The sequence below is a fragment of the Lontra canadensis genome, unplaced genomic scaffold, assembly GCF_010015895.1.
Source record: "Lontra canadensis isolate GAN:19392208 unplaced genomic scaffold, GSC_riverotter_1.0 scaffold21, whole genome shotgun sequence".
Lineage (NCBI taxonomy): Eukaryota > Metazoa > Chordata > Mammalia > Carnivora > Mustelidae > Lontra > Lontra canadensis.
In genome coordinates, this window is record NW_022631015.1 from 22,035,672 (window position 1) to 22,048,837 (window position 13,166).

The following is a 13,166-nucleotide window of genomic DNA, read 5'->3' on the forward strand; positions in this document are numbered from 1 at the left end:
TATCCCCAGCTTGGGTTGTGCCTTCCAGATGCAGAACCTGAGATGAGGATTCATGTACAATGGACAGAGGGAGGGAGAAGTGTGAGAGAAAGAGGAGAGGGCGGAGGGGAAAGTAAAGCAAGGAGGGGGCCCCACTGAGAAGTAGCCTGATCCCACAGGGAGGTCTGGAGCAGAAACTGCACATGGAATTGGTGTCATCTTGAGACGGGGGCGGGCAGGGCGGGGCTCACATTATTTCCTCCCATGTCAGTCGTTCATTGGCTGCAAGCTGTCACTGTGCGAGTGGAACCTCCGGGCAAGACCGCTTCTGTTTCACTTCTTCAGAGGAAGTCAGCCCTCACAGCGCTGGGCGGAGGGGTGCACTGGCCGCATAAAACGGGCTCCGGATGGGACACCAATAGCATCCCCCATCCACGCCCACTGACCTGTGAGTCAGTGGAGAAGAGAAGGGAAACTTACAAAAATGATTTAGAGCCAAATGACAATAAAAAATAGCTTATATCGGAACCTGCAGTTACAGGTAATATGGTACATCTTGGCAACTGGACAGCTTCAAAAGCACACATTAGATATGAATCAGGCCAAAATATGATGAGCAAGGCATTCGACTGAGATGTCACGGGAAACACGCAGAAAGTGAAGGGAAGGAAATCCTAGTGAAAAGAATCGAGAACAGTGATGCAATGGATAGAGTACAGAGGGTCAGAAAATGGGATATTTTTAAAAAACATTAATAAAAACAAACATCTGGTGATAATGAACAGGAAAGAAAAAAAGAGATATAAACAACCCTAGAGATAAAAAAAAGAGAGAGAGAGAGAACAACATGTGGACAAGAGTTTTTAAATGTTTGAAAATACTACCATAAATAGCTTTGGCAAGCAAACATGAAAGGTTAAGGAAATGAACAATTTTCTAACTAAAAATAAATGGCCAGTTTGGTTCAATAAACAGAAAATCTGTTAGGCATGTAACTACTAAAGAAATTAAATTAAGGGGCACCTGGGTGGCTCAGTAGGTTGAGCCTCTGCCTTTGGCTCAGGTCTCAGGGTCCTAGGACTGAGTACCGCATCCGGCTCTCTGCTCAGTGGGGAGTTTGCTTCCCCCTCTCCCTCTGCCTGCCTCTCTGCCTACTTGTGATCTCTCTCTCTCTCTCTGTGTCAAATAAATAAATACAATCTTTATTAAAAAAATCATTCATAGCTCATCCTTTCAGAGTTTGCAAATAAAATAACCTCTTAGGAAACTACAAGTGAAAGAGAAATTTAACCTGATAAAAGTTACCTACCAAAAATATGAACGAATGTTACATCTCATGTTAACTACCAAAAATATTCCCTTAATGTCAGGGAAAGACAAAAATATCCACTATTACCACTTCCATTCAAGACGTGCTGGAGACCCTAGCTAGTTCAAGAAGAATAAGGAAAGAAAAAAAAATATTTCAGGATTGGAACAGAAAAAAAAACAGTGTTACTTTTGTAGACAGCATTATAGTTTTCATTAAAAATCCCACCAAAACTTACAAACTGATTTTAATAAGAGAGTTCGGCAAGGTGCTAAATACAAAATTAATATAGAAAACAGTGACATCTCTCGACACCATGAATATATCCTTGGAAAACATAACTTTTCAAAAACTATTCAATTCACAATAGCCACAGAATTACAAACTCTCTGGGAATAAATACATTAAAAAATGTTCAAGTCCTTTCCAGTAAAAAGTATGCAAATTTTTTAACTTTTTTCAAAAGCCCTGGATGAAGGAAAGTTTCAGATTTATGGCTATCTCAATATTATAAAGATCTATACAGATTTAATCAAAATCTCAGCAGAGCTTTTCACAGATCCTGACAAGTTTAGCCTATAATAATCTACAGAACAGTAAAGAGCCAAGACAGTTTTGAGTGGAGTAGGGGGTTTGTGCAACCAAACATCCCTTCTTATTTTAAGTTATATATTATTTAAAAGTAAAGTTTCAGCACAAGGAGCCCCAGAAAAACAGAGGGGAAAGAACATGAGGCCAATCTATGGACAGACCTTCCCCTACAAATAGACAAATAGGCCTTTGTCACGAACATGCTTCCTTCATCTATGAACACAAGAACTTAATACACGATCACAAGGAGAGCTGGGTACCTCCAACACTTGAGTCATTCCTGCCCCAAGAGGTCACATCTTTAAAAAAAAAAGAGAGAGAGAGAGAAAGAGAGGTAGAGATCGTATCCAAAAATTTGAGAAAAGGGAAGGCATCAAGTATGGAGTAGGACATGTCTTTCCAGAGTAGTCCCCACATCGGTGCAGAAGCAATGTCCAGACTCTAGTGGGGTGCTCGACCCTGGGCAGACCTCCTTGGATCCCCGCCCCCACCGAGAAAGCCTCTCACACTCTTCAGAGGAACCGGGCTCATGAGCAGGAGCCTAGAAAACAAGTGTGTGTAAGACAGGACACAAATTAATGTTATCTTGAGCATCACGAGAACTGGTTGACAATAAAAGATCTGAGCGAGAATTTTCTCTTGTATATTCACTGACCAAATAAATAAATAAACACATAATAAAGTCCATTACACGATCAGGACCCAGCAGAAAGAGATGTGGTCCGGTCCACTCAGCCACCATAATGAGATACCGCGGATGGTGTGGCTTTGACAACAGACACTTATTTTCTTACCGTTCTGGAGGTGGAAGTCTGTAATCAAGGTGCTGGTGGGTCTGGTTTCTGGAGAGGGAGACAGAGGGCTGCCTTCTTGCTGTGTCCTCATGTGGCCTTTCCTCTGTGTGGGCAAACAGGAAGTGGAAACATGCATGTCTCCTCTCTTGTCTGCCAGTCCTCAAGGTTTAGGCCCCATCCTTACGACCTGCTGTAACTAAATGCCTCCAGGAGGACCCTATCTCCAGATACAGTCACACTGGGGTTTCCACATACAAATTTGGGGCCGGGGGAGGGACACAATTCAGTCCATAATAGGATTCTCCTCCAATCTTGGCCCAAGAATGTCCCTAAAACACATGGGAAGTTGGTACAGTTCCCAGTATAGATCGATGGGAGAAAAGACAGTCTGTTCAATAAACAGTGCTAATGGGATGTAAAGCACAGCGTAGGGAATACAGTCAATAATACCGTTACAACTTTGTATGGCAACCGACAGAGGGCAACTGCACTTAACCGTAGTGGGCATACTGTTAGGTATACAAATGCTGAATCGATATGTTGCACAGCTGAAACTAACACAACACAGAATGGTAACTATACTGGAATTAAAATACTTAAAAAAAAAAAAAAAGAAGAAGAAATACATTGCTTCTTCTTCCCTGACCTGTTGGCCACTCTCAGAAGCAATAAAAAAATTTTTTTAAATAAATGTATTTCTAAGAAAATGGAATGGGTTAGAGGCAACGATGGGATATCCAATGGAGAGTTGTATGCCCAGGTCTAGAGCTCCCATGCAAAAGACAGCTGACCTGGAAACCCAGGTCTGGGAGTCATGAGTACAGAAATGGCTGTGACGACCATGAGTGCACATGAGATTGCTCAGGCAAACCACAAAGATTCAAAGAGAAGGAAGAGAAACCAATAAATTAGCAGCCGGAGTTGGGGGAGAACCACAGTAATCCTCAGGCTTTTGTATCCACAAAGAACAAATACAGTGAAACTAAGGGGCTTTGCCTTGAGTTTTAAACTTGATGATTGTTGGTTTTTGTTTTGGGTTTTTTTTTTTTTTGCATTTTAAAGCCATTTTTGTTATTATGAAACCAATAATAAAATCAATAATAAATGAAAGAGAAGTGTAGGATATCTCTGCATCTTTTGTGTCTTTAGTGGAAGATTGAGTTTGTGAGGGAACTTGAGAGATCTGTACAAATATTGAATAGATTAAGTTCCCATTAGGAGGGAGGAAAACACTTGGAAACCTGCAGAAAAGCTGTATGTTTATTTTCATAAATAAGAATTTTATAGGCAGTGCATGGCTAGTCACTGTACAATACCTTGTAGTAAAGACGGTCATTGTTGGTGGTGGGAAGGGTGGAAGGAGTTTTGCCGTTGGCAACCCAGAAGACTTCTTGGTTGGTGACGTTTCCTTTTTCACTCTCGTGGAACAACAGAAATATTTGGGTCAACTGCTCAAGCGGTATTCTCCTCAGCTGCGATACATATTTTGTTACTACATATCAAGAGGGCAAAATGCTTGTGCTTAACGATCTTTGTTTCTCAAACATGAAGGGAAAACATGAAACAACTTTCATTCAGTAGAAGGAAAGCAGTGACTTGCCCACAAACTAAACCCAAATTTTAGCTGACCTCTGTAAAATTGTAAGTTTAAAAAACAATTGTAAGTTTATTCCCATAGGTATATCTACACAAAATATGTGTAAGTTGGGCAATTTGTTCTGTTTTTAAAGACATCTTTATTCATTGCATAATGGGAACTTTGGATCCATGTTTCCCTAATACTATTTCATAAAAGAAAAACAATGTTTTTTTAATATACCTGAAATTTTCATCAACTAAACAACATGTCTATGAAGATATAAACAATTTTTCTGTACATAATGAAGCTTAACACCCATGCCAAATAGAAACAGGAGTATCGTTTGGTGTGTTGAATTCCCACATGGTTTAAATCAAAAAGTTTGTACTGCATTTGTGAAAAAGGTCATGTAGAGAATTGATAAATGAAATATCAACCACACAACCTCATAAACAAGCAATAAAACAGCCAAACACATTTTAGTTAAATAAAACAAAGATCTATTTACTCAAGAGGAAACAGTAAACTTTCGTATTTCAGAATGAGCACGGATACAGAAATTTTTAAAAAACTAACGCTCATAATTTGTATCAAAGCACAAATCATTTTCCTTACAAAGAGAAGTTCTAAATATAAATCACATAAAAATGATAAGCGGGACTTAACCTTTACTTACAACGTCAATAATCACCCATTATCATTGTTACATAGTAAGGATTTAAGGCACAAAAGCAGCAGCGAAGCAAAAACCGGGATGAGTTTTCTCCAAACTTCTGAACAGACTACGGTCATTCCGTCTTCCCACTTGCCATGACATGTGCGACAATAACTCAGTCACTCAGTGAGACTGTGTGGTTTAAGCTGATTGACTACAGAGAATTCATTCGGTCCCATTCGTAGATTGAAGCGAAGTCTGTTGTTGGCTTAAGTCAACGGAGCTCCATTACCCACCTCCTGATTTGACGTATGCTTTACAGTTATCCAGACATCTGAAAATCCTTTCTTGATGCCCCATATTTTGCAGGATGTCATACCTCTTCCAAAACAAGGTTTCCTTCTTCACCACCGTGGGGCACACACTCTCATGCTCTCTCCAAGTCCCTCAGAGTTGGTGGTAGGAAATACGCAAACTTTACGTGGGGAGGACAAAAATCAGACCCACTTCCACACTGGGACAATTTCTGGAAAGCAAGAATCTTAGAGTATTTACAAGACCGATATTTAATAATAAAGAACTGCAGGTGCTTGTCACCTTAGAAAAACAGAATAACCTTTAAAAAAAAAAAAAGGAAAGAGAAAACAAGAAAGTGTTGCCACTCGAGGACACGACAGTCACTCAAGGACCCTGCAAAGCTTCTGCACTGAGCTAGAACATCATAGATCAAGTTGTGGAATAATAAGTCAGTCCAGTATTCTATTTGTAGCGAACCTGGCTACTTGGTTCCAAAGAGAGTTCTCTACGCATTCCTGTAAATCACACTCGTGTAGTCACTCACAGGGATAAACCTTCCGACAGAGCCTCTGTTGGTGTGGAATATTCCGCAGCTAAAGCATAGGGTAGTTAAGGCTGGTAACTAAGAACTAAGGGTTTGTACTCTGTCGTTAGGTCAGGAAAACAAAATGATCTATCATCTGTCTGTCTGTCTGTCTATCTGCAATCACCCCTTCATAGAATAAATTTTTCATTAAAATTCTGGAAGCTTTCTAACTTGGAAAACTTTAAAGCTCTTAAAGCCTGCAGGAAACAAGTTTAAAGCACCATGATACAGATCATTTCTTAGCGTTTCCTCTCCGTGTGTTTTTACACATTGCTTCTCTCAGAAGAGCCTTGTTCTATTAGTAACGCTGTGCCTGAGGGGGCCCGTCCACTGGTTTAAAGTGTGCGAGTGCATCTGTACAGTATTTGATATGCAGATGTGAATATCTATACATTCTCTTTCTGTTCAGATTGGCAACAGTTCACATGGGATGCTTTCCCTTTAGTAATTGAATCTGCTTTTAAAAATTTTGAGTTACCACTGACTGAGCAACAAGGAAAGGACTGAGCGAATTTTTTTAGGAGGGTCCAGTAAAAACGTAAAGAAGGCTTCCTGATGTTCTGTGGCCACAGACGTTTCCTAGGGGAATGAACTTTATCCCTTATTGTAGAAGATAGGTCATTGAGTGACATTCTCCAGGATGCCAGATTATGAGCTATATGCTGGAGAAGTTAGCAAGATTACGTTCACATTAGTGTGGCTTGACAACCGTGAGCCCACAGAGCTAGCTAACGGACTCCGGGCCATGGGCATGTGGAAGGTTCTGACTTTATGGGCCACGGTGGAGCCAACGCTCTCAGAATAAAACAAGAGGATGAGATTATCCTGCTTTTCCCATGAGTTGGCATTCGAACATCCCCCAAAACACATTAAGGGGAAAAGCAATTGTCTTAATAAATGGAAAGGCATTCTGTGGCTACAGAGAAAAACAATGAGTAAAAAGTTGTCGTATGGCCATAATATCCTGTTGTGTAACTAGACAGCTAAAAATCTGTATTTTGCTCTGCAAATCTCTAATCTTCCAATTCAACTAAGAAACGGGTTGTTTACAAATGTCTTAACCCACAGTTAAGCTTGAGAAACGAGTTCCATAAAACTAGAATTAGGTAGGGGGTCTGTACCCACAGCCTCGCGAAGGACTGACCCGGTAAAGCCTTCCTTTTGGCTAAGTCACTAGAGTTAGAGGATTTTGTTACAGCGTCCTCGCTCCTGGAAACACTCCGTGCCACCGGACCAGTATCTCTTCTGCTCGCTCACATAAGCGCTCTCCAGATGTGTCCGTCAATCCGGCTCAACTCATGCAACTTGCCTGCCACGGAGACCACGATGCCCACAGAGACCACGTCCACATGTGGGAGGAGAATCAGCTTTCCTTCCTCGTGCTGACGTCATCTTCAAAATGGTGTTCACGCTCCCCATTCTCTGTGAATGATGCTTTCCTTGGTTAGATGACAGATTTCATTCTTTTTTTTTTTTTAAGTGGTATATGTTTACAAGGTGTTTTCAGGGGATGAGTTGTTGTCCATCTCAAGATAGGTCACAATTACATCTTGTTAACAAGTGGTAAAAATGCATATCCAAGACAAGAATTACTTCCTGACTTTTCCAATTTTTGCTACAGTTACTATGGTCCATGGTCTTCTTAAAGCATTTGTATATTTTGTTTTTCATGTAAAACAACATTGGGCTTTATTGAGATGACTTGTAAAAAGGTCCTGAAAACCTAAGTTTATGGTATAATGAGGAATGGAAGAAAAAAATGCAATGTAGCTCTTTTAAAGAAGGAAAAAAGAGAAACTCATTAAAGGAAGGAAAGTGAAAGAATCACCTTGAAAATTAGTTATAACTTCTTGCATTTAATCCCTGATTTCTATAAACTATTTAACATCATTAACCCCAGGCCCAGTAATGGCATGGGAATTTAACACCAAAAAAACCGGCTAGTCTATTTCCCTAGCCTCAAGAGTGTTGCTTGCAGTCTATAGGGTTTCAGATTGTCCCCTTTGAAAAAAGAAGTCTCCCTGTAATAAAGCACCATCTATATTTTATACCAGAAATATAGAACCTCCCACTTACAACTCGTCCTGCCAGATCAACATACCCTTATAACACCATCTCTTTTCCAATACTGTTACATTATTGTCTCCATTTATGCTTCTTATTTGTAGAAAATATTAAAATAGCTGCTAGGAAAAAAAAATTCATTTTCTGTAGTATTATTAAGTACTTGATATAAATACCCTTACTCTAAATGGCTGGTTATGAAACCTGGAGGGGAAGAAAATCTTTTAACCTTATGATTAATAACGAATTCTACAAAAGCACTAGAAGTTTCCTTCCAAATTTATAACATCTACATCATTAATAAAAATATTCTTTAATATGTGAAAAATATATTATTTCTATATTTAAGGAAGATCTGCATCATCTCTTAAAAATTCAGAAAACTAATACAATTATGTCTTTCCCCATATATACCTAACAAGGCCATTATGAGTTCATATAATTAGCCCACAAAATTGTAATAAGAAACTGGTTTCATCATGACAATTTAAACATTTTTCAACAATTTCTATCAGAAGACTTCTAATTATATAGGAAGGAATCTGCTTGGAAGTCTAACTATAACCGGCCATTAAAATAAACCTTTGCTGATATCCCTAGGGGCAAAAATATAACAAGGCTAATCCTAATAGAAATAAGGCTTTTAAAAAGCAAGTCAAATGCATTCTTGGTTTTTTGTTCTTTTGTTAAAAAACTGGAGAGAATTCAACCTTTAGACTAGCCAATATTGAGTTTTCAAACGTAGTAACATGATGGAGAAGAGATGGGTATTCTTGATAAGGGTAGACTAGACCCATGAAAACCCTAGGGTATCAGAACTTGCAAACCATCTCACCGAGCTCACTCACTAAAGCCCTTCCTGAGTGTGTCATTAAAGCCATAAGGATTAAAACCCGAAGCACTTGAGGGAGAGGCGTGCCGAAATGAATCACTAACACACTGCATGGACACTTCCTCCTTCCAAAATGTGTTCATTTTAATTCTTGGGAGACGGATTTGGGATAAGGAGGAAGAAAGGAAGGAATGTCAACAAGTCACAAATCTACTGCCGTCTCTGAAACTAAATTACAATTTGTTTATTCAAGAGTTTATTGCTTTAAAAAAAAAAAGTACATGCCTTCCTATTATCGTCTCTACAATTCTATGCCTTCCTAGATAAGTGCTTTAGAACAAGCTCCCATCTACTAACCTCACTTCTAAATGTATAGAAAAGTATAGATGGGTGTGGTCCTTTTTTTTCATCACTTACAAAGACAAGTGGCCAATTGCCCTCCGTGCAACATGCCCCTCTATCCCTCTTATTTTTTCTAAATGACTTTTACAGACACATCCCATGAAAAGAAGCCACTCTCCTTTAGTAGCTACTCAAAATCATCTAGCCTTTCCATTAAACCTCTAATCTTAGAATTTCGTATGCAGCATTCAACCATATTGTCACATTATGTTCAGCAGTAACTATATCCTTATTGTTCACGTGTTATAACCCTTCATTTTCCCGATCATCAATACACTCTCTTCTTAAAAATCATCTATGCTACGGCAGCATAGTCCTTGTTTTGTTCATTCTCATTTTCTTGCGGGCTCGTGATTTTTACTTCTGGTCTTGGTGGTCTTTGAGGGTCTAAGTCAGCCTGGAAGAAAAGTGATCAAAACAAAGATATTTAGTTCTTTCGTCCCAAAGGTCATAAAATTCACAAGGAAAAAAAAAATGACTCCATATTTAGGTAATCATATAAACAGTCAACTAAAAATAGTTCCTGGGGTCCTCTTTGTGTTTTAGTTGATCATGCCAGTGGACGTGCCATCCTCAATACCTTACTTGCACAAAAGCCCTACCTGGGACCATAAGAGCATAGCAGGGGAGCGGCACGGAGAGGGAGAAGCAGAATCCTCACTGATTAGGGAGCCCGACGTGGGGCTCCATCCCAGGACCCCGAGATCATGACCTGAGCCAAAGGCAGCGGCTTAACCCATTGAGCCACCCAGGTGCCCAAGTTTTTATTTTCAATAGCATATTTATACTTTTCATTTCAGCATTTTCAGAGAAGAAAGCACAGCAATTCTACCTCCATGTCACATTAACCCAGCCCCATACCAGCTGTTCTTGTGTGAATCAGAGCTCACAAATTCTTTGTGACTATGATACCAAGTGCCACCATGTACAGAGATAAGGGCAGGAAGCAAACCAAGTACCGAGGGAGGATTTCTCCAATGTTATGGGCAACCCTGTACTTGGACTTCTTTCATGTTGTTAAGGATCTTGTCTCACATCCAATGTGCCCACCTCCCACTAGACTGAAATCCAAGCGGATGAGATCAGAATTCCCTGGTTTACAAGCTCTGCTCCGTGGAACCCTGGAGGCTCCACCGCCCTCATAAGGGCCACCCAAGTGGGGACAGGAGGACTAGCTCCAAGGCCCTTTCCCCTACAGCCATAACTGATGGCCTAAAAAAGAAAAAGAAAAAATATCGGGACTCCTTTTTCACACTGTTATCTCAGGAAGTGTCTCCAACACCACGTGACCTCCATGTCCGTGGCTTGTGCTGCGTTTCTCCCACTTCCCTGCTGTCTGTCTGTCTGTCTGTCATCCCAGCACCCCGTACCTAAGAATGGCTACACCGGACAAAATGGTAACTGCTAAACTGAACCTGGGGCCGTTCTAGAAACAAACTGTCTTTTTGAAATAGTTAATTTTTAAAGTATAATTTGTAATTCCTATGGATCTTGTTTTTCGCATGTTCGATACGCTTCAAATGTACCTGAAGGAGCCCGTGAGGGAGAATGGAAACAGCCTTCACTGCCCTTAGGGGAGAGAGGAATGGAGCAAGATTCAGTCTCCCGGCAGGCGACCGCCCTGCTCTGGCATATGCAGAGTTAACAGCCCTGACTTGTCACACAGCAGGGACCCGAGTTCAGATTCCCCAACAGGACACCCCGGGAAGACCTGGACTTCACATTACAGGACCTTGATCTTGACCGAGGCCCGATTCTTACAAGATGTCTGTTTTTAAAAGCTGAATTTACAGAATGGACAGACAGGTCCCCCACTGGTTTTGGTACAGCTGTTTGAGGTGATAGCACTGAATTAAAACCCAGAGCACTGGGAGAGCGCACTCTTGGACCTCAGGACCGAGGTCCCACAGAGGGTTTGCACTTGGGTTTCTTGCTGGAGATTTTCATCAAAGGCAACAATAACAGAGTTTCATGAAGCCGACTGCCGTAGTTACCATATGAGTGACAGTGAGGACACTGTCCTCCACGTACTGTGCTTTGCAGGTGATACCCCCAGATGAGCCATTTTGCTTCCCTTGAGAAAGCGTGTGTGTGTGTGTGTGTGTGTGTGTGTGTGTGTGTGTGTGTGTGTTTCTTGAGAAGTTCATTTTATGTCCTTATTGAGGGAAAGAGAATCATGTTATAGACTGATTTCCTTTTCTAATTTTAGCTACAAACAACTTCAGGATACAAATTTTCGCTCATTTTCAGTAACTCTGCAGAACGGCATATGGGGAATTTCTAACTGACTACAACTGTGATTCCCTCACCTTAAGGAAAGATGAGACAGGAGACACATTGAGTGTTTTCATTTAGATGCTGAGAATGTTTTCGTATAAACCAGACAACAGATTACAGACGACTCTGTGCAGGTTATTGAAACCCGGCCACAAGAAGGTTTTGCTATTTTGCCATCACTAAACTTGGTCTCCCCCACCCAAGCAAAATAAAACAGATGAGTCCATAGTAAATCAAGAAAACCACAGTCATGACACCAGGTGTCAGGAATAAAGACATCCAGGCCCACATGAGAAGTTACAGCCCGAGGGACCTGGGCCCTGAACAGAGGGAGAGACAGGAAGGTTCATTCTCCCGGATGGGAAGAAGGCTTCGGAGTGCACCCTGCCTCTTACGCTATGACATTGAACTTGACTCTATTCATCAGTCTCTAATTTAATCATCCAGCCTCTGGAAGGATGCCTGCTGCAGGGACCCTAGCGGGAACACGGGCTAGGAAGGAGGCATTGCCGTGTCATTCCTTACCCTCTCGGTCTAATAAGTAGCACCACGTATTAATAAATGCCTGGTGCATTGACTGCTTAATTCAATTAATCCGTTTAATGGGGACTAACCAAGTGAGACGTAACAGAGTACAAAGAAGTCACCCATGACAGAAGGGATGTTCTTTCTTTCATGTCTAGATCTCATGGCCTTGATGTTCATTTCTTGTCTGTGCCTCCCCGGATCTTAACTTACTTGTATTGGTTCATATTTGTTATATACACTCTCGGGAGCCTCTGCGAACTCTGTAGAATGAGAGAAGGGATGGGAGGGTGGATGGATGAGTGACGTGTGATGGGTGGGTGGAGGTGTGGAATGGGTAGGTGAGTGGGTGGATGTATGGATGAGTGGGTCCCTGAGTGGGTGGGTGGGTGAGGGGATGGGTGGGGATAGACGGACAGGTACGTGAGTGGGTAGATGAGTGGGTGCAGGGGTCGATGGTGGACGGGGGTTGAGTGGCTGCGTGGGTGAATGAGTGGGTGAGGGGATGGGTGGGTAGGTGGATAGGAAGTTGGGTGGGTGACTGGGTAGATGGGTGAATGAGTGGGTGTATATGTGGATGGGGGATGAGTGGGTGGGTGGATGGACAGAGGGATGAGTGGGTGGGTGGGGATGGGTGGACAGGTGGATGGGTGGGTGGCTGGTTGGATGGATGGATGGGTGGGTGGGTGATGAGTGGGTGGATGGATGGACAGACAGATGAGTGGGTGGGTGGGGAGATGGGTGGACGACAGGACAGATGCGTGGACTCTCTGATAGGTGGATGGCAGTTCTTGTTAACTGACCGAAATAATACAATCAAGTAAGCAGTGTGGAGTCCTTCCCTGCTCAGCAATAAGTGATTTCAGTGCAAGTCCTAAGTGCTTGGGCAACTCCCGAAGTGCACGGGCGCGTGCACCGCACACACATTCATGCACGAACACATGTGAGCACGAGCAGCAGAAGTACCTCGCCTTGTGCACTGCCAGCTCCTTGCGACTTGACTTCCTCCTCCACTGTCTCCTGAGGCTCGGGATTAATCTGATCCAGCTCCTCGCCATTCTCTTCATTGGTGCCTCCGTTAACACGGGCGGGGGCCACCGGCTCCTCCCTGGGACCCGGGACGCCCTCGACCTGCTCGGGGGCACCTGGCGCCGCCTCCTCTCCTCCTTCAATGGCACCATTCATTCCCGAAAAGTCTTCTTTCTGCTCTGCATCCTTGTTCGCTTTTCCTCCATCTTCCTCCTCATCCACGATTTCCGCTGGCCTCTGGCAGGTC

General features: G+C 42.1%; 1 protein-coding gene across 1 annotated transcript in view; it reads right to left on the bottom strand.

Moving 5' to 3' along the window:
- Positions 1-9,125: 9,125 nt before the first annotated feature.
- Positions 9,126-13,166, bottom strand: part of LOC116869982 (doublecortin domain-containing protein 2-like) — a 103,453-nt gene continuing 99,412 nt past the window's right edge. The window contains exons 8-9 of the mRNA XM_032861638.1: positions 12,857-13,156; positions 9,126-9,485 (exon numbers count right to left, since the gene is read on the bottom strand). Of these exons, the coding sequence (XP_032717529.1) occupies positions 9,384-9,485; positions 12,857-13,156 (402 nt within the window). The 3' untranslated portion in view covers positions 9,126-9,383. The remainder of the gene's footprint in view (positions 9,486-12,856; positions 13,157-13,166) is intronic.